Source organism: Anticarsia gemmatalis, chromosome 9 (assembly GCF_050436995.1).
Source record: "Anticarsia gemmatalis isolate Benzon Research Colony breed Stoneville strain chromosome 9, ilAntGemm2 primary, whole genome shotgun sequence".
NCBI lineage: Eukaryota > Metazoa > Arthropoda > Insecta > Lepidoptera > Erebidae > Anticarsia > Anticarsia gemmatalis.
The window spans coordinates 5,040,163-5,065,139 of NC_134753.1; the positions used below are offsets into that span (position 1 = coordinate 5,040,163).

Below are 24,977 nucleotides of genomic sequence, written 5' to 3' on the forward strand. Positions count from 1 at the left end.
TGCTCGTAAATGTTGATATGTTAATTTCGAACAACAATACCTCGTACCTACTTCTTAAATTTTTTGTTCTCATAATCAAAATATTTACAAGTAGCGATTTGAAGCGATGAGTGTGTATCGCATAACGAGCCGCTCTATTTAAACACGTTTATTTTGGTCACGGTCCAGATATTTTCACCCTAAACGGACTCCCACAGTTGTGAGACCTTGAGACGGAACAATTATCGCACATTGTGACAAAGGAAACTGGCGCTTAAAAACAAAGACACTTCAAGGTGCCATTGGGGCGCCATTCAAGCATGCGTGAAGCGAACGTGCTTCGAAATTTCTTACGATGACCCTCGCTTACGTAATTAGTATACACATGGACATCGGACCAACATGCACTGTAAAAGCAAATATGTCTATTGATTTATCGCCGTGTCAGTTACCGGGCAGAGCGCTCGCAGATCGAGATAAGCAGTAATTCAACGTCGAAGAAATATTCGAACGCATCTCTGGCACGTAGACGTACAGCTTACATTGCTTACACGGTTTCTAGGTAGGCTTTAACGATTCACTGAGTTGCAATAAGTGCTTGTTTACGCGCCGACGGCCAATAAGACGGCGAGTGACTGTTTCAGACGAGCGTGGGCTATCACTACTGGATCCCGTCGAGACGTCTGACAGACGCAATCGGTCTGACAAACTGTCCGACCAAATCTTCCTTGTATCTCGGACTAACATGTACATTACATCTATTTTATGTGAGTATCATCGACCGCCCTCGCGTTACTAGAGGCGTGCGATACATCACTTACGACGTATCTCCTCGGGAACAACATCTATATTAATCTTTAAGCTCAACTCTATAAATACGTGGGAGTTATTGTCCATAAGCAGTTGCATCATTCACCGAAAACAACACTTTAATTAAATTAACAAAATGTTAATTCAAGTTTATAGTAACATTTATTAACAAGTCGCACAACAATAATAGTGTACTAAAATGTAAATCGTTGTAAATAAGAGATCGTAATCGCGTTTAACAGCTGTGTACAGTAACATAATGAGTTTTACGGCTATTTCGAACAATTGTTATTATGAATTTGCCAACCCAAGGTCAATGGCAACACCTAATACAAATATCTAGATTAATATTTGTTTCCGAGTCGACAAGCAAGTGTAACTTTAGATACCTACGATTGCTTGAATTTTATATTCTTGTGTAAGCACTTAGATATGCCAAAACAACTATATGTTAAGTATTAAATTACAATATACAAGGTAATCCGTTGTCCCCATCAGTAAAGAGGTGCGAACAGCATACGTGTTTTTGTCTCTTTTTTACGGACACCCAAAAAGCGTATTTCAACGTGTGATTTTTAGCGGCTGTAATGATGCATCATCGCCGGAACGTGCGATGTAAACACCGCGGACCTTGGCCTCGACTGAACAATGGGTCCCGCCGGCCCCACTAAATTCGATTACCTAACAGTCTCGGCTATTTCGCTCACGATTTTTGCCATAAAAGCAAACTGCGCCGCGCCTTCGTCTACATAATTATCTTTATACGCGTACAATAAACAAAAACCGTAACTAGAAACGTTTAAAAAAGTCCATAATGCTACGTTTCAAACATCACGTCCGCGACCCAATGTAAAATAAATCAACGATAAATGTAAAATAGCCGATGAGAGATGTAAGATAATTGTAGCCGGTTATTAAGCTGATAGATGTATTGTTTATTTTATTTAACACGTTATCGAATGACTAAGAAATACATTCTAGAATGCTTCGATAGTCGTTTAAACAAGTTCATTATAATTCTAGGAAACATTCCTTTTTATCAAACAAAAGATTCTGGTACTCTTTCCGAATAACTGTAATGGCTTTGAACGCCGCCAAAAGGTTCCAATTAAATCAAATATTTCTTAACAATGTCGCTAGAGAAATACTCCGTGGGCGTAGAATTTATTAAGAATAGTCTCTAATTGTTAATCGAATAGTATTTTTATTATCGGTCTATTTAGCGGTGTTGTGGTTTATTTTTCCATTTATATATTTCTCTTACGTAAAAGAGTTTAATTGAAAAATTGGATGAGAGATGTGGCACAAACAAACGGGTAATAAAAATAATTAGGCAATTAGTTCAATTGCGCTGGGAGGCGTGGCGATCGATCTCTGGCTATACTTATTACGACATAGGGCTGAGTGCTGACTAATATAATATATTATTATTATATGGGAATGTAAACAAATGCACAACAATAATACTTAATACTAATTTACGTATTTGATGAATGTTTAATCGGATTACGTGATGCGAAGTAATTAATTGTGTTAGAAGCATATACATATTTGTAACAATAGTTGAAACCATTTCCATTATTAAACTAATATTGTCTACGCTTTGCTAATTTGTTTGTGAGGGATTACGGCCCGATACATTTCGTTTGAATAGGACATTGAACCGATGCATTGTGGCATGCGTAAGATAATAAATCTTACAGAACATCAATTATAATAACCTTTGAAATTACAGCATTAGGCTTTTCTGTGAATGATCTATGGACTCGCCAATATTATTATCGACTCTTCAATCAGTTGAAAGATGCCAAACCAAAATAACTTACATTTTCTTTGTCACAAGACTTTTTGTCCTCACATCAAGAAATCTTTAAGGCGACTCTACCGAGAGTTTCTTATACACACTGATTTGCTTCCAATTAGAATATCCCTCTTATTCTTATTATATCCTTATTAATAAAAACATATGAAGTTATGAAGAAAGGCTTAAATATAAAGAGTTTTGTTTCTTTCACTCCTTAGCGAAATGAAAAAGAGGAAACATAATGTAGTAGTTTTTTAACTAAAATAGGTTGATAGTGTGTTTATGAATAAGATGGTTGGTTTTTAACAGTAATATACATTGGTAATAAAGTGAAATGGTTCCAGCAACCCTGTACGTAAAAAGAATTAGCTGAGTCACTCGTCTGTAACGATGAACAACAGTTTTATTTTAAGAACATTTGATTCAACGAACAAATGTAAACAAATATGATAAAGGAACTTTGTGTATTTTATTTATGGCCCGTTATCAATTATTGTTGTTGCAATTTTCAATATGGTTGCAGGATAATTGGTTTAATATAAATGAGGATAGTTGTGTTTGTTGAATTTCAGGGTTCTGTAGAAAAACGGTTTAAGGCTAATAAAATGACTAAGTTGACAAATATGTGTGCTCGCGGACATTCCAAATTAATGATATACCTATTCACAATGTTGTATACAAAATGCTTTTATAATTGGACAATTTGTTGGATATTGAATCAAGAATAAAAAATGCCGTTAATCCTTTTAATCACGGAGCCCTAAAAATGTTCACATCGCGGTTTTGTGGTTTAATTGACTGTATTTTTATTGTTATGTTAATGCTCAACTCCTGACTAACAATTTTATTTGTTCAAAGTGATGAACGCCATTTGCATTTTTATTCCATTTCCAAACACACGTTAAATTTGTTTTCTTTTTTTGTTTTACAATGTGCCAGTTCTATTAGTGTTTTTTTAACACGACCATGAGCTGCCAAATAAAAAACAAACATTCAATTGACATTCTCATGTTGTCCTTTTCATATTACATTTGTTTGAATGAGATAAAATATTTTTGCTTATCTGCAATAGAATGACTACTAAAAACTAGCAAACAAGTTTCTTGTGATTAATTGCTACTTTGTTATCAGATCTCCACTGACACGATTATTCGAATATTATCAAGATAAATAACGCTTGTATTTACTGCGAATTTAACCAGGAATGTGGCACGAACACTACTAATTAGGTTAAGTTCGAATAAAAAAAGAGTTGATTGCCATATTTCAAAACAAAGAATTTGAAGCGATTTAAACTCCAAATGGGGCATACCAAATCGAACCGGCTAGAGTATGATCAGCGTAATATTTAGCTCCAATACAGAAAAGGCAATTAAACTAAAATGTATGTTTAGATGTGTATAACAAATTCGCACATTCAAAACCCGATTGGGCCTCTCACAGGGCTATATAGTTAGCACCGAAGTGTTTAATAATTTAGTTTTATACGTATTTTATTGTAGTTTCTCAATCCAGTGGCCAAACTAACATAATAAAATAGCAGATTTGTTGGTTTGTCTGACTCACACCTGAAATCGCTCTTCCGGTTGATATAAAACTGTCCGAACCGGATAGTTTCTGTCACATGTCGCTACGAAATAATATTAAATGCAGCGTATTACTCAATATGATATAATTATATTCAGTAAAATATTGCTTGTTTGGATATAACTGTATAATATACAAATACTGTATGTAGAGTTATGGAGTTGTGTTACTGTCAACATGACAAGGTTTTCAAAGGATTAAATACACAACGTTTATGGGCATCGTAGACGTCGACTTGTAAAATTAACATAATATTTTGACAGCTATTTTGTAGTCTAGAACGAACGAGAATAACAAACAAGACACGTATCTAAAGACATTAAAACTCGAAGAAAAAAATCAGTAAACAATTAAAATCAATCATTGTAGCTAACAAAGGAATATACCTAATTATGTTTTTGCATAAACAGACTTTTATATTCAGAAATCGTTAACGCGATTCTCTACAATGAGTAGGTACCGACGAGTATCGAAAGTTTGACTTTTAAAATGTACTGCCAAACTAGTTCCTACGACGCGACGCCCGATAGAGGCGCTGATCAGATTTTCATACAAAATTCCTCGATAGCTAGCCAGTTGTCGGTAGTCGATAATGGTAGAGAATCGAGCTACGTGTTTACAATTCTTTCGACGTTCAAAAAACCTATTTGTTGTTTAAACATGAATATTTGAATTGGATTCGAAACAGGTACATAGCGTCTGCATAAAACCTACTTGGTTAAATGTCATAATAATAAGGATATGGAATGTTCTCGATAACAGTGGAAGTGTTTGGTTGTTTACGTTAAATGGTGAGCTCGTTAGCGCTGGTCCCGAAATGTCAAAGGTTTGACCACATTCAACGTAGAGATAAAAGTAATAGCAAAATGCAAGGTTGTAGAACGAGTCAGAGGTTCTGCTTCCGCGAATTTTTAACCGACTTCAAAAAAGGAGGAGGTTCTCAATTCGACTGCATTTTCTTTTTTTATGGTATTCATTTTAAATATCACACAGGTACCTACTCATAAAGATAAGCAGACATTGTATAAAGTACCCGGAATGCTATGCGCACTAGAACAGTTAGTTGGTCTCCGAACTAATTGCTTACTGATCACATTACGCTAATCTGCTTATAGCTCCAAAATAAAGACTTAGCCTGACTCTTGAATGCAACTTGAAGCCCCATATGCTCAGTATTTTTTTTTTGTTAAGATTAAAATAACAGAAAATTTTGAACTTTGCAAACAAAATATTACTTACATAACAAACCAATAACAAGGATAACGAATTACCTCTAAAAAAATTAGCATTTATAACATGTTACTCGGCCATAAAAACAACACTATGGTCAACCAATCACAGCGGCTGATGCGCTCACGCCTTCCTATTGCGCACAATTACAATTTTTATAGCTTACTGACACATTTGTACGTAGGAAGTAGAAGATACGTAGACACTAGACCTTGATCATAAAATATATTAAAAAATAACTACCTCACCCTACACATCTATTCGCGTTTTTTTATATGAGTTTAAACGCTATTGAATAGATAATCTACCGCTAAATGTAGGTACTCAGAAACTGGGCATTAGTATTCTAAAGTTCACTGAAAACTTTTTGTTATAAAATGTTTGGTTAAACCATGGAGTTGACAATTTCTTGATTAAGAAAAAGTCTCGTATTACATAACAGATAAATAGTGAACAATTCATACAACTGCAGCTCTAATAAAAAAACAGCCACGAAGCAGTTTCCATTCATAACACATACATAAAATGTAGCAAAACATTATAGTTATAAATAAATGACTATTTTCATTCTTAGTTCTAAATAATAAACATGACTATTCTACCTAAGGCAAAGCAAATTACCACATAAAACAACTCCTTTTAAGGTTGTTAAGACACACAAACAGGCACTTAAGTATTCTATTAGTGTAAGAAACAAATCATCAACAATAATTTTCATATTACAGCGCGGGCGCAGACGTTAAAATCACTGCCCAGTTTCTGAGTAAATTTAACCGTAGTTTATTTATTCAATAGCGTTTTTTTATACGAGTTTAAACGCTATTGAATAGATAAACTACCGCTAAATGTACTTCAGAAACCGGGGGTTAAGGTTGTTAAGACACACAAACAGGCACTTAAGTATTCTATTAGTGTTAGAAACAAATCATCAACAATAATTTTCATACAACAGCGCGGGCGCAGACGTTTAAATCACTGCCCGGTCTCTGAGTACATTTAACCGTAGTTTATCTATTCAATAGCGTTTTTAACCCCTGGTTTCTGAATACATTTAGCGGTAGTTTATCTATTCAATTGCATTTTTTTATATGAGTTTTAATGCTATTGAATAGATAAACTACCGTTAAATGTACCTCAGTAACCGGGGGTTATACGAGTTTAAACGCTATTGGAAAGATAAACTGCCGCTAAATGTACCTCAGAAACCGGAGGTTAAGGCGGTTAAGACACAGAAACAAGCACTTAAGTATTCTATTAGTGTAAGAACAAATCATCAACAATAATTTTCATATTACGGGTGCGCGGGCGCAGACGTTTAAATCACTAAACCTGTTGCAGTGTGGGAAACATTATGTAATTATTACGACACATTGTAAACAAAACAGAAGGTTCATTTCTTTTTCTCACGTTGGTCATTGTGAATGTTTTTGTTTTATTGCACGCCCGATTTAATACCTACTGGCGAATTCTTAGAATTTCCCGTAAGGATTCGCGTATTTCGCGTCGTGGGTTTTTGTTTGTGAATTAACTTTTGTTTACTATACAAAATGTACGAAGTATTAAGCACATGTTTACTTGAATTTACACGCAATTTATTTCTTCTGATTATGTAGTATGTAAACTGTGTACGGGTAGAAGGAAACTATGAGATTATATCCAGCACGTATAATCATCATAAAAATATTCTAATTGTGGGTTTTCTTGTACTTATCTATATTGTGATATCGTGCCGTTACAGATGGTCATATTACTGCGTTAACTGTCAATTGCTGGTTATTTGTCAATAATTATTATTGATTACAAATTACATGCAACGGCAATCAATGGTGACTGATTTCGCTGAAGGAAGATAATGACGATTAACTTCCGAATGTCCGTATTAACAATTTATTGCCAATGCCAACGTTCTTCCTCGCACTTTGTTAATGGTATTCTCTGTCACTTTCTTATGACTAGTCAAAGAAAGAGACAGAAATATATTTTTATTGTGTTATGGCGATATCAAATGAATTTGAAACGCTAATTTAAATGTTATGTTTGTTTTACATCACCGTTGTGCAATTATTTGTAACGTTATTTGCATGAGAAGTATAAAAATATACACATTTGTAACACATGCCATAAAAGTACACATGTACTTAAAAATGCCACAAGCCTGATAAGTTTACGAGGACGTGCGAAGAGCATAATGTATTAATTATTATATTATTTTGTTACATGAAAAAAGTTTACGCTTCGAGGCAAGTTTAATATGTTGCAAGTAATTTAACTTGTGATTTGATAATAATAAACTCAGATAAGCATTACACAAAAATTTCGAAGATTTACCGAATCTGATAAAAACGGTAAAAATGTTTACATACAAATTCGCTTAACTGTAGTTGACAGTGTTTTTTATTCGACACGGGACAGTGGACGGCTGTCAAAATAGCAAACGTTAATACTTCAAGCAAAATACTTGACACTTATTGCGTTTTAAAAAATGTCTTACGACCGCATTACTCATCAGCAATAGGTATTACATATCAGTCATACATAATTGTGTTTATGGCAGGAAATAAAAGTGTACTGTTACAACAGTGTAACAACGATTGTTCTATGAAACAAATGCTTGTATATGTAACACATTGACCTTCCCAACTATGTATTCGTTGAGTATGGTTAGTGTTGACACACATAAAATAGTGTTTTATTACACAAAACGTGCTGTAAACAACTTGTGGTTTATTCCAAAGTATTGGCATATTTACGTTGTATGTGTCTCTAGAAAATTTTATATTTTATGATAATTACCTTTGGCAACTGAATTAATTACTAGTGGATGTTGTGGAAATGTACTCGAAATCACCAAATGGCTTAAAACACTTAGCGCATAACATTATAATTATTACTAACACGATATAAATTTAACTGCGTAGCTGAATCAGCCACAGGAAAACTACGTAGTTAATTTTTTGCGGATTATATTATTGGCATGTTTTTGTCAGGTATCGAATGAAAACAACAATCGTATACAAAGAGTAGTGAAATAAATACTGGTACTATTCGATTGCAGCACAAACACGTCGCTGTTAATAATAAGAGTAACACTTGATACGATATCAAGTTAACGAGTCAACGCTACTATAAATCTGCTGCGAACGTCATTCTGTGAGTGGTGCAGCCAGCAATTTACACTGAATATATCGCAAACAATCACGACCAACTGACTCGCCAATGAGACAGCACCGACTTAGAATTTATTACACTGAATTGTCATTCAGTAACGCATAATCAGATTATGTATCGTCACGCCCGCTTTAGTATTGAAATTGTCACTAATGTTGTTGAACTATGAATACGTTGTATGTCTCGCACATTTAATTACTCTCCTAAGACTAATGAAGATACACCATTCATTCGAGAAGGTATTGTAGCATTTATTTGTCATTGAATGTGATAAGGGAGTTATCACTTTGTTTAAAATGCAAGGCGTCTGTAGTTCAAAAATATTGCTGATAAAAGATGTGTGAGATCTAGCATCCGATTCCGAACTATTATTCACTTTGACAATGCATTTTTCAATGTATCGGAATTTCTGTAAATATTGCTAAGCTTTTTACTTGAATCTTTTACCTTTCCAGACGAAGCGAGACGTTTCGTACCCTTTTCAACGTTCGCTGGTAGAAACGTGGGGAAATGTATAAATAAATCTACCGAAATAGTTCTATTTCGATATACAATTTTGGTGTGAATGTTCCATGCCAGTTATTTGTATGAAAAAGTTAGTAAGTTCTATTCAATATTCAAATTCAAAAGAAATTCCAATTCTATATGTGATATGTTTCGTTTTTAATTTAACTGGCCATAAATATCTCAACTATAAGAACAAAGTAATTTTCCCGCCTGTGGAAGAACATTTAATTACCAACATAATTAACAAACTGATCATATCGTCAAAGGTAAATCAATATTAATGTGGACAACCAAGAAAGCAGATTAACCGTTATGTAATTAAGTGTACAAGACACTGTTGTAATTAATATTATCTACGATCACAATTATGGTGAAACAAAGCCACTTTCAGAGTCAAAAGTCAGACGGGGATCGTAAAATATGGATGAAATATGGCTACCAAACATTCCGAACGTAATGTTCTGTAAAAAGAACAGTTTTTTAATTGTTAACTAATGTCCTTAAGTCGCTAAACAGTTTTAACTAAGTAAGAAGGAAGAAATTAGGGTTGTTCTATTTCAGCAGGATGTTTGATATTTTGTGAAGAAAAACTGCTTGATTCTAATTTGGCACTTACGATAATCAACAAAAATATTTTGATGATGAAATAAGTAAAACTTATAGAGTTCAGGATCTTCCACGTAATAGTAAAATTTAATTAATGTAGTAATTTTTCATATGTAGGTATGATGCAAAATACGAGTATAAGAAGGTTTTCTATCAAATACTTACTTACTTTTACTAAAAACAAGTTTTTAAGTTAACAACAAGAATAGAATACGAATGTTATAATTAAAATAAAATGAGATCACGTAAAAAACCAGTTCAACAACAAATAAAATCATATTCATTTGATTTGTGTTCTAAATTTTTTACATATTCTATATAAAAATATATAAATAAGTATGCTGTTATAAATAGCATTAACATAAAATGAACATAATGACCAGCGTTATGTAATATGTTGCGCGTTTGTTATTCATTAACTGCAAAAAGGAAAAAATAATTATCTGCATTTTTTTTTATTAAAAAAACATGCATCGTGCCATATCAGATGGAAGTATGTTGTTTTTATTTGGATCTATACCACTAACATATCGTAATAAGAAATAACTTATTTTTATGAACCATTCGTCAAGAACACAACAATTCTTATGTAAGCTATATTTTATAAAAATCTCGCTGGATTTAACAATATAGAAAAATTATAAAAAATAATTTATTGCTGTTCATACCTCTAGCATAAGATCACGTAAAGTTTATTGATAAAAATACCAACTGAGTGCGAGCGCACTTAATCAGCCTTCTACCAATATTTATTCGAATGAGTTGTCAAACAAACAAACGTCGTTTAATACGTATAATAAATACCAAATGCTGGCACTACGATTTTCTTGTACAGAATCATGAACTATTTGTACCTAGTTACGTATAGCTCAAAGTACACAAGATACGCGACTCCAACAGTAGATTTGACCTTTGCGAAGGGACAATGAACGCGATAGGTGTTCGAGCCAGTTGAACTACTGAACTTTGCTTACAGTTGCCGATTGCTACATCCAACTCACGCTCCCTTCTTAATGACATTCTCTCCATACCTACAGTAGCGATTATCATTTCAATTTAGTCCAATATTTAAATACAATATTTGAATATTTAAATGGCAGAGGTTGGGTTTAATTAAGTTAGGTACATAAATCATCCAAATATAAATTAGCTTTTAACTTGTTGCCACACCGCGATACAGAGTAAACCAAAATGTAAAATTCGTCGACTATTATTATTAAAGCTGCAATTTAACCGAACTGAGCTAGCATTTGTGTTGAAATTCAATATTTTCCTAGAAAACGTTGGTCAAGCGGTTGTACTTGTAGTTTGGTTAAACAACAAGCCGGAAACAAGCGACTCAGCGTGTTGCAAACCATCGGGAAACAATTGGATGCCAAGTCTCCGAGGCGGGAATGCAACGAAAGTGATTGCCTTCGCATTCAGTCGGCACGGCAACGTCGCGCGATCGTCTTATATTTAGTCCAGAGAACATAAAGCTTTGCTTACAAATTTAATTGCATCGACGATCGCCCGCTACGAGACGCAAATAGCCACAACTCGTCCCTGAACCTACCCGAACTTTCTCCCGCTCGCTGCACTGCGAACGCTGTGAAAATATTTGTTAGTTTGTTTTTAAACGACTCAGCCTCGCCGCGTACAACTATCTGCCTAAGTGCACTGATGCACGTACAAGAAAGGGACTCAACTTTTGTCCCCTTCCCACGCTGAACATTTGCATTATGTTCTTAAATTATTTTTATTGCAGTCACAATCCGAATCTGTATAAGAACCTTTCAAAGTTTCATGCAAAGCTGTCGCTTACATTATTACGAGGATGGTCATCCTCGTCTGGCGAGAGCAGAACTTCCAAGAGTCATTTTGAGAATTAATGGTTAAATTATGCATAGTTCGCTCTGAATTGTCGCGACTCCGACGCTCGACTGCGTAATGAACTTAACTGCAGTACTGACCATGTACGTGGGGGCGACTATAAAATACCACATTTCATAAACATTTTCCAATGAAATCAAACCAGTTGGAGAGTACAAATTGGTAATGAACATTTGAGACGAGTTGAAAGCGTCGAGCGAGACAGAAACTCAGATCCATATAAAATAAATTATTGAGAATGCGCTAGAAAACAAAACGATTTAAAACGCCAAACACGCCATACTTGAAGTGCCATTAATAATTTTCGAGCAGTAAAGTGCATCCTAGGGTTGCATCGATCATTTGACTCAGACGTCGCGTGAAACCGAATGCAAGGGGAACATACGGCCGTGTACATGTATTAAATGTTGTGTAGTGGGGCACAGTGGTGCGTGCCCACACGCGTACTCACCACACAATGCATACAATGCACACGTAAATACATCTTCGCCCAACTCCACTATGCATAATCACGTGAATTTGCAAGTAAAATTACGAGACACGGCACTTTTTAAGCTTTGCAAATGTAAAAACGCAGCATTGTGTCGGTTAAACCGAGTTTTGGACGACAAAGGTGAGTATCGTGTTCCAAAAATTTGATACAAGGTCGACAAGAATGGGTGCGTGACAGAGTTGTATTAGAGATGGACGTTGAAGGGGTTCGTTTGGGTTATGTATTTGGATGCAATTTATGCAGGCATGCGCCGTTGCGTCGATCACGCCCTAAAAACGTCGCTAACGAGCCGTGCCGGCTACCGGCGCATTGCCGTCGCGCCACAACCGCGTCGCGTCGCCGGCATGGGAACGGAAATCACCGCCTCTTACTGGCGGGAAATCCAGACACACTTCAGACAATTGTAACCACTTTGATGGACACAAAAACATTCTGTGTAACCAAAAAATTATTGCAACGAGCTCAGTACCAACCACTACAAAAAACTATTTAATTGACGAGCTATTTGAACTGTATGGAGTATAGAGCTTATGATAGCGCAATATGTGAATGTAGTAACGCAATATATCAATAATTAAGACGACAGAAGAATAGCGAGTGAATAGTGTTATTAACTTGTTATTGAATGTTTCCATAATCGAAAAAAAAGTGTACGAGCAATATTCATATTCATTAACTGTATCGGCGCACGCGCAGCGCGCCTATCAAGCGAAATTATGTACTCGGTAAGTGAGGGATAACCATGATCACTTAATACAATTAAATAAACGAATATTATACTATTTTTCAAGAATATTTTAATCAAGCAAAGTCAATTAAATATACAACGAGGTCGGTTTGTGTACAGAATGCAATTTTATTCAGTTAACAACATGCCTGCGTCATTTTTTTATAGCATGTCTATTAAATTGTAAATAGCAATTGAAATAACTCGCCACGATTCAGGTCTTATGTTTCTGTGTTGTATCTTATGACCAAATTAGGTTTAATTCAGTATGCGTGTGTCACCATAGAATTATTTTTATAATGATCTCTGTAGACGTGGTAACTAGGTATGTGATTATGATAATTATAGTTAGTATAATAATAACGTGGTTCTGGGCCCAGAATTCAATAAAACCGTGCTCAAGACGTTTTCAATGCAGTGCAGTGATATCCTTAAGAGGCCTCCCCTCCTACTAAGACTGCTTCACGCGCGACTGGTGACTGACTCACTGGTCGCGCCTCAGACATGCTAAGGACTGTACTTAAAGGTAATTTAAATAAGTACACACACTGACTCCATTTAAACATTCAGTATTAACCAACAGTTTGTTATTTACATTGCTAATTACAACAACTCTCCCAAATTGGAGTTATCGCGCCAAGATTTTTGTATTTCGATTCAGGAAAAAATACACGGCGGGCAATGATTACGAAATAAACAGCCAGTCTGTAAATATTATGGGTATGTAAGTAGCTCGATTCTATACTACTATCGACTACCGACAACCGGCTAGATATCGGGAAATTTTACATGGAAATCTGTTTAGCGCCTCTACCGGGCTCCGTGAGAACTATTTTGGCAGTACATTTTAAATGTCAAACTCTCGATACTCGACAGTACAGACTACACAGAATTGCGCTAAAGTTTTATCTACTTAAAAAACAAAGGTGGTTTTAATATTTAAAATATGCATATGGTTTTCTTTGTTATTTTAAAAATAACAATGAAAAACGACTTGCGGTACAATCAAGGCCTTGTGGTGTTTATGTCGGACTAGGGGCTCGGCTCAAGGCCACGACGCGATACTACCTAATGCGTCTGATGTAACTAAAATATTATATCGCTTCTAAAAATTGAATTCTATGGTTTTCTCAACCCTTTTGTTCAATCGAGATATCAAGATCAGTGTTTTCTTTTTTAAATAAAAGATTGTTAGACTTCTCGGTTTTTAAACATATACATAGGTACCTTATTTACCTTTAATATTTTGTACCAAGTAAATTACAAGTTAAAATTCCATAATTTTTGTCTAATACTTGCACTTTTATCCTACAGTGAAAAGACCCTGTCATAAACTTTTAATTTTAATTATAGCATAAATTTCAATTAAAGCGTCTACAGATATAAATTTAAACCTAATTTTAACCGTTTTAACCTTGTTTGTGTTACCTCATATTACGTTATCCTTGAATAAGCTATTACAAAGATTATGCCTACGGTTTAAAAACATAATAACATGTTGCCAAAAATCTAAACGTCCAAGTAATTTTTTTACAAAACGCCCACTACTCGAAAACTGGTTTATGGTTATTATGAGCGTATTCCGTAAAGAGAAAAAAAAATGTAATAATAAACTGCATTACGTATTTAAATCCTAGTTTTAAATTAAATTATAGAGATTTCGTGACGTTTTTATGTATCAAAGTAATTAAAAATATGCTAATAGATAGGTCTTTTTTTACTTTAAAACAAGTGAGGCCTTTGCTCAGCAGTGGGACACAGAAATACTGGCTAGATAAAAAAAGAAAAAAACAAGTGAAGCTTGCTTTGGAGTTTGGATCTTGTTTTGACTTGCGAATTGAAAATGCAATCTTTCAACTTGTATGTTTATGTTATGTCTTATATCTATATCAAACTGTTTTTATTAGCATACTTAATTTAATTATATTGTTATTTTTAATCAAGTAGCAAAAAATATGTGTTCCGTCGTAAATTAGATCATAACTGTCAAACTAAGTTTGATAAACATAATAAAAAATAAACAACGAGAATAATCGTCCTGATATCCTCGACTTTACATTATTTTTCAAAGATTAGCGTAAATAACTGTAAATAAAAAAACTTTGTACCTTTACGGGTAAAACCCGTTGCAATTTTGCAAATAAAGTACAAAGTTTTTTTATAGTTTTGGAAAAAACCAAATGTAATTTTTGTCAATCCAGAATGATGTAGTCCTGTAATATTTTTAAATCGTTGCTATTTATTCTGAGATATAATATTTTTTGTAAATAAACACAACTTACTTCATAACGTAGTTCATAGAATAAATAAAATTAGCCCATTGATGTCCCACTGCTGGGCAAGGGAATGCTCTCGAAATGATAAAGTTTTTTTTTTTTTTATAATCTTTATTTATTGAGGGCTTTTAACTTATGAGCTTATGTCAGCCCCATCACAACAAAAACAATAAATCGACACAGTTATTTTCTTAAAACTACAAATATAAATTTATAAACACATTTCACCTCACTGGCTGGATAAACTAAAAAAATACTAAACATTCCTATGTCTAAACAATTCAAGTTAAAATTATTATAAAACTTTTGCCTCTAAACAATAATGTTTCAAAATCAACTAATTTAGGCCTCAAACTTTGAGAGTTTTACTGTAAAATATCTAACTTATCCATTAAAAAGATTAAACAACTGTCCAACGACATCTCCACTGTTAAACATACTCCTAAGAAAATATTTACATTCGTCACAAATAACTCTAAATGCCAACTGAATCTTTTCGTCTACAGTTTTTTCTGATATAAAAATATTCTTTAAATTCCAAATTAAATTCAGTAAGTCAAATTTTTTCTGTTTAGTACTACTAGGTTGTTCTCCAGTCATTTTCTCAAATTGTTCAGATTGTACAAAGCTGGGAATGGACTCAAACGAATCCACATTTTCACTCCGACTGCTTTTTGTCCTTGTGCTCTTTTCTTTTCGTTTGACGCTGTATTTATGTGGTAATATCGGGGAAGAAGGATTCATGTCTTGCTGGCCATCTGAAGAACTATGCACCACAACATTTGCTTGAACAACACTGCTGTATGTCCTATTTCCACTTGGCAGAACGTTGCTCAAGTCAATAGGTTTCTTTTTAACTATACTCTGAGGTACTGACTTATCACCTTTATTTTTCAAATACATTTCGAAAGCTTTTTTATAAGTGACGCTCTGGTCACTCATAATAAAACGAATCTTCTTCTCTTGCACAAATCGAGGGCAACATTTGTCGAGAGCCATGTGCGATCCCTTACAATTAGGACACTTAAACACAGCAATATCACAGTTAACGTGATCCAAGCCACATTTGGGGCAAACTATTTTACTGGACGAGCAATATTTCTTTATATGCCCAAACTTCCAACACGCGGAGCACTGTGTAACTGGAAATACATATTTCTCGACGGTAAATTTACACCCGTAAGCGTAAATATACACGGGAGGATATATACTCTTGAAAGATAACCTCAAAGTTTCGCTGTCAACCCATACATGATCTCTGTTCAATCTCTTCAATCTTTTTACAGACAGAATGTCACATGACGCCAAAATATTTTCTAGTAATTCCTTCTCATCAATATCCAGATCAACTCCTCTAATGATACCATAAGACAAATTAATTTCATCAATAAACTGAGCTCGTATTTTCTTTTCAATTAATTTTTCACAGTTGGCGAGCTTTTCTGCTTGAATTTTATTACTGAATCGGACAAATACTTTATATGGGCTTTTATATTTAATTTTAATGATGTTCATAATACCTTGATCACGAATAAGTCGAGCTAAAGCCATCTGCTTTGGTAAAATTTGTACCGATGACAAGGATACTTCATACTCGCCTCCAACTCGCATATTCTCCTCAGCATCCACGAATGTTTCAGATGAATTTATATTATTTTCAGCTGAAAAACTATTGAACAGCTTCTTCTGCTTTCTCCTACAGACCGTGATATAGCCATCCTCGCTGCTGTCTCCACTATCCCGGGCTCTCTTGCCCTTTTTATTCTTGTTATCGTCATCACTGAGGTCGCCCTCCTCCATAACAAAGACAATTGTATAATATTATGTATTTACTGAAAAATGATAAAGTTTAAACTTAAAAATATGTTATTGATCAAAAATGCTCTATTCCCAAACCGAAATTTATTGTAGAAGTAGAAACAGCAAACATATTAATTCGAAATAGTAATTATAATATAATTTATAGTCAGCAATTATACAATATACATGTATATCACGTGTTCAAGGATATCAAAACAGTTTTTGCGCAGTTCCCGCGTTTAATGTTGTTACCAAGTTGTTGAAAAAACTAGTTCGTTCAAAACAATATGAAAACATCACGATTTTGTTTTTTCTTATTCAAAAATTTTATATTAAAAAATGTATAAGATTTGGAGTATTTTTTTATGCTAGTAGTTTTTTACTCCTTTTATATAGGTAGCTAATGCTTCGATATAAAACCGAGTGCAATAGTGTGCATAAATTTATACAAAAACATTCTATTGAATTTGCTCATTATTCACCTAAGTATTCGTGTGTAGATTAGAAATTATCTCATTATCTATTCTGATTAAACATGATACCTCTGATACACAATTTTTTTATAAATATTTTCACGAGATGTCGCAGAGTATTTATGTTCAATATGCGATCGTCCAGGAATGCAAATGGTTTTATTATAAACAGCAATTTCCTTTAGTTTTATATAGACACAGGAAAGCATCATCGGTCGCAACTGTTGTAAACAATGTCATAAACATTTACAACAGAGTCAGACATGTTACAAAGTATTCACTTTTTGAAGAAGTTGTATATTATTGCTTGGAAAATAATTGTAACCATTAAATATCCCCCAGAAAACTAAAATGCAGCACGTTAAAAAAATCTTCTGCAATAAAGCAGCATAAATTTGGAATATGTGGATCGTGCAGTGAATCAAAAATAATTAAGACCCACATAAAAATCTTTTAAACTAAAGCCTGTTCAGGATAGACAAAAAAAGATGCTTGTTTCGAGGTTCTGGACATAATAGGCTGTATTTTATGCGTTGGCAACATAATTGAAAACAAAACGATGCGCCAGCGCATACTAACTGCTTCATTTGTTCTGTTTGGAATCGATTTGGAATATCTTATTGGTAGTGTTGCCTCGCCTAATGACGTAAGATTGGTAACGATAGACAGAATATATCTATTGAAGTGATTTGATTTACATATAAGATATAAATATAATAATATTACGTTGACTAAATGAAGGTAGTTTGTCGGTCAGCTCTCAAAGTCGAATGGAGCTTGCATTTTTAACTTAACTTTAATACCAACTAACATAAGTGAAAAAATCGTCATGTAACTGTTAATTTTGGTACTTAATTCGTTTTAACGGGTCAAAAGTTACATGAAGAAAACATAAAATAGGTTGCGGTTTATGGAAAGAGTTGGATTCTTATCGGAACTGAATAAATAAATCGGCTGAAATAACCCCCTTAACGGGCGTACCAAAATAACTGAATAAAAATACCCCAATACGGATATTTTAGTATTAAAATAAAGGACTTATGGTAAATACACGTTCCGTGCATGGATAAAATCGTCGAGGTTATTACGTATCATTTTTATTAGGTCAAGTTAAAATAACGAATGAATGGTCGGACGTGCGGTCTTCGCCCACGATTCAATAAAGCACAATATACCTACGGGCACCTACACACCATTATTATTTGACACACACGTGCCTATGCATCACTCAGAAAAAAATCACGTCAAAACATCATTGTTTATGCTCCAACACATTTTTTTATTTGATTTTTCCTTGTTTCTGGATCCTTCAAAATTTAAAAGTGGTAAAATAATAATAATTTGTTCTGATCTCCACGTTTTACTTTTCAGTTTGGTTAACTACTTGCAAATAAATCATTCCGAACAAGTGAATCAATTTATACTTTCGGTGGAACTGTGGAATAAATAGTAATAAGAATCCATCGAAACAATTAATTACGATGATTCACTCAAATTTAATTCATGAATTGTAAATTGAATGGAACGCAGAGATATTTTATTTTTGTTTCACTTGTTCCTTTATTGTATTGCAATTGAATGCAACAAAAAACATTGTTTGCATTTTGTATTTTTTTATAACAATGCAGCGAAATGTTCGCGAATAAATACATCTAACACATTGTATCGTCTTTTTTCGTGATACGTGTAAATAATATGCGATTCTAAACTAGTCTATTATAGGTATGTATCTACCTTATTAATTTGTATTCAAGTTGAGATGTATTTCCAAAGACGATACTGTATGTATTTAAAAATAACAATAATATATGTTATGTAAATATACAATGACATAAACATAATTCACTTATCAATGAGTTATCAATTCGTGACATTTTGTTTTGGTTATATTATCTGTATCATTGTAGTAAATGCATTTACGAGGCGAATGAATTGAGATAATAAACATGGATCCACAATAAAGTGACTTTTAACTCGAAGCAGGGTAATGTTTTCATTCATGTAGTACGTAGGTAGGGTAAAGCACCCAGTAGTCAGCCCCCAACCAGTAGTCAGCCTTTACAGGCTTTATATCCATGTAATTAGTGTAGAAAATAGTAAAGACCAATAAAATAATCATTAATCGAATCTGTATAATCTTATTGACTAATATGCACAATTACGATTCGCTAGCATGGCAGGTTGACGTGTTACACTCATTCTTATGAACTGCCATCAAAGACATGGCCAAAAACGTCGCCATTACTATTTTTTTGTTAAGGATTCGTGTTTTAGTTTTTGGCATGTTTTTAAATAAATTTGATGCAATATGGAACGAATTGATATTTTATGCTAGTATTTAATAGTTTATCTTCGATAAAATCATGCATTGCAGGCGTTTTATTTGTCTTTTGTATTATAAATTAACGTGGCCGACTATTGGGTGTGCAAAATATGAGGTTGATCCAGTACTCGGCCATGAGTGGCTGACTACTGGTTTTTTTGCAATTCTCATATATGTGGTTGAAATTAACAGGGCGAATACTTCTCAACATAACTATTGCGTTAAGCTAAACTCTTCTAAGACAAAAATAGTATTTTACCAGTAGTCGGCCGTATATAAAGTCAGTGAATTTCATGAGGCCGACCATTGGACCTACATATCCCATAGTCGGCCGTCAGTTTTGCTAAATGAAATTGGGTCTTAAATCCTTTCATTAAGGTTCAAATTTGTGGACGGCTATGTTGGCACAAAACTTAGTTACTTGTTTTCGAATAGTATCGTATCAAAAAGACCAAAAGTTCTGTATAAAGAGGAATAATTGTCATGTGCTATGGTGGCGATCAAAAACGTTATGAAAATCATGGAAACGAGTCGAGTACTTGGCATTTCACACATTATTATGACACTACAAGTCCGAAATCGTTAAGTCGCACAAATGCCCCGTACCATTAAGCTAGACTAAGTGCACTCCCAAAAACAAATGGCTGCCCTAAGAAACTGGTCACGATATGCTGGAATCAGCTTCCAGTTTCACCGGATGCAGCTGAATACCAGTGTTTTACATGGAGCAACTGCCTATATGACCTCCACAATCCAGTTACCTGGGCTATACCACGACTACCATAAGACTGGTTGTCAGATTTTCAAGCTTCTGACTAATGGCAACGATTGCCAGAGATCCTTGAATGCCCGCCGGGACCTACAATTTACCATGCCTTCCGAAACACGAAGGAATTTTGGGAAATGAGAAAAGAAAGGAATGATACCAGTTACTTCTATCATCTACCTTCTATTTTCTAGCCTACCATTGACTTATGTATCAAGAAAGCTAAAATAGTTTTATAGAAGAGAGCATCTTTTGTAGATTGGGGAGAGTTGAGAAACAGAAGGAATAAAGGAACAGAAAATAAACTTTTATCGCTGTGAACCGTGTGAAGAAAGATTGACTAGAAAACATTTAGAAATCAATTACCTAAGTGCTAATAACTATAAATTAAAATCTTGAAAACCCCCGATTTCACAATATATTTTTTTATTTCATACTTTTTATAGGTTGGTGGTTAGGTTAAGCCATTCTGACTTTCCCACCACCAACTTTCTCAGCATGCGAAGCCATTTGAGACCCCGTCCGAGTAAATTTGCAGACATTCGGTTAATCTCCCCACTTTAACCCACTAAAACTTTTAAACGGCTCCACCGATTTTCATCAAACATGTCTAAAAACACTCGCACATATGTCACCTTTAATTTAAAAAAAACTAAATTGAAATCACTGCATCCTTTCGGGAGTTATGATGCCATAGACAGACAGACACACAGACAGACATGTCGAACGTTATAACACCCCTCTTTTTGCGTCGGGGGTTAAAAATTAATGGATGTATAAATTGTACTGCATGGTATTATTGCAAATGTGCTTTATTTCCTGGAGATTTCAATAAAAATATATTTAAAATAGAACATTTGTATTGAGTAAGTAAGAGGCTGACTACTGGGTAAGACATGGCTGACTACTGGCGAAATGGGGCTGACTACTGGTAAAAAGTGCCATATTTTGTTTAATGTGGATTTTTTCCATAATAAACTTATGAATATGATATTTTGTTATTTTTTTCTTAAAGTTTAATAAATTACCTTTCATACAATGACTAATGATTTTACATCTAGTTGTAAATGTTAAAAATATAGCTAAATCAAATTGACATTTTCACTAAAAGGCTGACTACTGGGTGCTTTACCCTACCTACTTATTAAATGGAATTTTATTTAATTATTATCAATAGGTAAAGAGACGTACCTATCTATATTTGTAACTCGATAAAGTTGTGATAATACCAATGAATTAATATTTTTATACAAAAAAAGTACCAATTAGGTATTTAAATTAGAATTTATGGTATTTTTTATTCAAGTTTATTTTTTATGTTTAATAAAAATCGAATAGGCCTGTCGGCTACGTCCATAGATTTTATGAAATAATAGTAAGTAGGTACACACCTAATTTTCTATCGCGAATTCGTATTCATTAGTATTTATATTATGTGCTTTAGGTACATAGTTTAACACATGCCACTGCCAACATTATTAAACGTACAGCAAAACAAAAGGTGTGTAATGTTCATGTAACGTTTTTTTGGCGGGGAAAGACAGCCTGGCAACAATTTGGCTAAGGGACAGCTGCCGCAATTTCGGGAAAAACGCACTTTTGCCAGGAAACGGAAACCAGCTGTGCAACGGAGCGCGGTTAATGTATTAAGCCGGCGAAATTGCATTTTTAAGGCTCCACCAATTTGGGCGCGAATTAAAACTCGACGTTTGCTCATAAAAAGTGCTGTGACAGTTGAAAGCTCACTTTAACAAATTGTTGTTTTCAGATTGCGTGCAGTCGAGTGTCACCATGCAAGTTTTACTTTTTTATATTTTTTCTAAATACCTACGTAATTATTTAATTTGAAAGTTGCAACATTTATTGTTTATTGTTACGTGGAATGATTCACGATCGTGACAATGATTATGGGCTTAATTTATTAGATACATTCTAATTCAAACATTAAACTTGTAATATTTACATTTGGCCTTAATTTAAATAGGATTAACTGTCAGATACCACAGGCTATTGTTATATAACAGTAGGTAAATACTTATTGTAGTTTTTTGTGCATTATCTAATTCTATGTGAACAAAAAAAGTTGTGCAAGGTTGTATATCACACAATGGTCCACCAATATCAACTTTTAAGTTCAGGAAGTGAGTGGTTGTTTCATTTTAAATTGGTAGGCCCCTAAGTAGATAAGAAAATATTTCAATGGTTTATTTACTAATACTCGTTTGTTTGTTATGATAAAGATTTACATAATTATTTCGTGCAGGTTCAACAGACATCGTTACATATAAAAAAATAATACCGATAAACACATTTTCTTTTTCTGCTGAAATAAAAATAATGTCATTCATTCATAAACATAGAGAACACCATGATGATCCGCTTGAGTGTACCTACTAGGCTAACTGAACAAATGGAATAATCAAAACAATCATTAGACTCGTCCTAAGGCATTAAAGCCGAGGCTTTTATCGTTATAGGGTTAAACTAACATAGGCAGGTCTAGTGGGTACCATTGAGTGCAACTTGCATCTTATCTAAATTCAATAGCGGGGCGAAGGGCCGCGCCGGCCGGTTTCCGTGCGGCTCGGCTCTCCGCGCTCAGCCGCCTCCAACGCTCCAACCAGTTTCTACGCCAATTATGTGGAGCTGCTATTCGATACGATATAAACAACCGACAAGAAATGCATTCAATACACACACTACGCTTAGATACGACGCTGTAGGTGTAACCAATGCCTACCTACACAAATAAAATTCAATGCACTCCGTAGGCCGGTACCGGTGTGTTTATAATTTGTAACGCCTCGAAATTACGATAAGTTAAAACGAGTGAGTATTTATATTACTCACAACTTAATGTAGGTACTTTTTATCGGCGAGCTTCGGATACCGGTGGTTACTCAAGTTGTTTGTGCATAACTGCATGCACATTTCGTAATACTCATATGGCAGACGTATGTATGTGTGGTAAGACATTACCGAGTAATCCGAAAGCTGAGTACACTAATAAGAAACCTATAAGAATTAACTTGAATAAACAAAATTATTACCTGATCCTGTCGGAGACAATCTCTGGTTTGGCAATCTTCTTCGCGGGAGTGACTGCATGTGACGGAGCGTGAGTCGGACTAGCGGATGGTTCAGAAGGCGCCGACGGAGGCGAGCACGAGCCGGAGCTGGAGAGACTGAAGGCGCGCGAGCGACCGTCCGGTGCCGCCGGAGCACGACCAGAACGCGCACGACGTCGCCGCTTCTTCTCTTCTTCGGCGCGAATCGCCGCCCCCGGAGGTGCCCAGTCTAGATCTTTCTTCAGATGCCCTCGGCCGCAGCGGCACCCACAAGCCTTGAATGCCAGATCATAGCCCTTCTTGGTCCACAAATTCTGATGACGCTGTCGTTCGGACCAGGAGCGTGCTCTGCCGCAGGACTTGAGATAAGCGAGTACACCGGCTTCCCATTGCTCGAAGCACTCTCGGTGCATGTACCGGCCGGCGGCGCACGTGTCGTTGTTGCATAGCACGCGCACGGCGTCTTCGATGCGTACCGGCTCCCGAGGGCGAAGGCACTCGCCGGGCACACAGCACCCACGAGCCTCCTCCGCCTCGCGCTCGCCAGTCGCTCCTTGCCGTCGCGGAGCCATGCTACCACGATCGACTTGCCAACGAAATCGAACGTGCCGCGCGGAAGTAGTGGAGCGCGTCACGCGAGACACATGCTTGCCGGAGCGCGCGCGGCCGACTAATAACCGCGAGTGAACGAAAGCGAAATTTCAAGAGCGAAGCGCGTCGCCGCGCCGCCGCCGCGCCACCCGCCTGCACGCGGGGCTGACCTTGCGGCGAGCGGCGCGCGGTGAGGGCGCGCGGGGGGCCGGTGCAGCGAGGGGCGGGCCGATGCGGCCGACACGCCGGCGGTGGGGAGAAAGTGCCTAGCGAATTTTCACTTTCGCGCGGTAGCGGCAGCGGGAGCGGTCAATAACGCGGACGCGGCAGCGGCGGCGAGCGTTGCGCTGCTTGCGTTCTCTGTTGACATTGGTAACGGGCAAACATCCCTCGAATGCCTATTACGTAATGTTGTAAACAGAATGATGAATGAGTTTTATTTATATCAAACTTTAATTTTCCAGCACCGATAAAATTATGAATGATGCGATGAGTCCTTGAACCTATCTACCTACCCGTCCTAAAATATTCATCAAAAGAAAAGAGTTTGATAAACATCCGATGAACTGATTACAATTCTTATTCACGCCCTTAAGCGGATCAACAATGCCTATTGTACTTCCTTCAACCTTTGTTTATTGATAAATTTATTTCCAAGGTTGAGTTCCTGAAATGGGAACCATAATAATGATCACTGATCATACACACGCTTTCGGTGCAAGTGTTACATAAAATAATGTTATCGCTGCATAATGTTATTCAAAACAAATTAAAGTTATTCACACACCGCAGCGTAGGTATTTAAGTAAGTAAGTAAGTATATTGTATTATTTATTAACTTTGTAGGTAGATAACATCGTTAACAGCTGTTGTCATAATATAACATTACATAATCTC

The 24,977-nt window shown here is 35.4% G+C and overlaps 1 protein-coding gene across 1 annotated transcript in view; it reads right to left on the reverse strand.

Moving 5' to 3' along the window:
* The window catches only part of heca (hdc homolog, cell cycle regulator), a 68,249-nt gene extending 44,019 nt beyond the window's left edge, over positions 1-24,230 (reverse strand). Inside the window, exon 1 of the mRNA XM_076118435.1 lies at positions 23,472-24,230. Within this exon, the coding sequence (XP_075974550.1) occupies positions 23,472-24,061 (590 nt within the window). The 5' untranslated portion in view covers positions 24,062-24,230. The remainder of the gene's footprint in view (positions 1-23,471) is intronic.
* Positions 24,231-24,977: the final 747 nt, after the last annotated feature.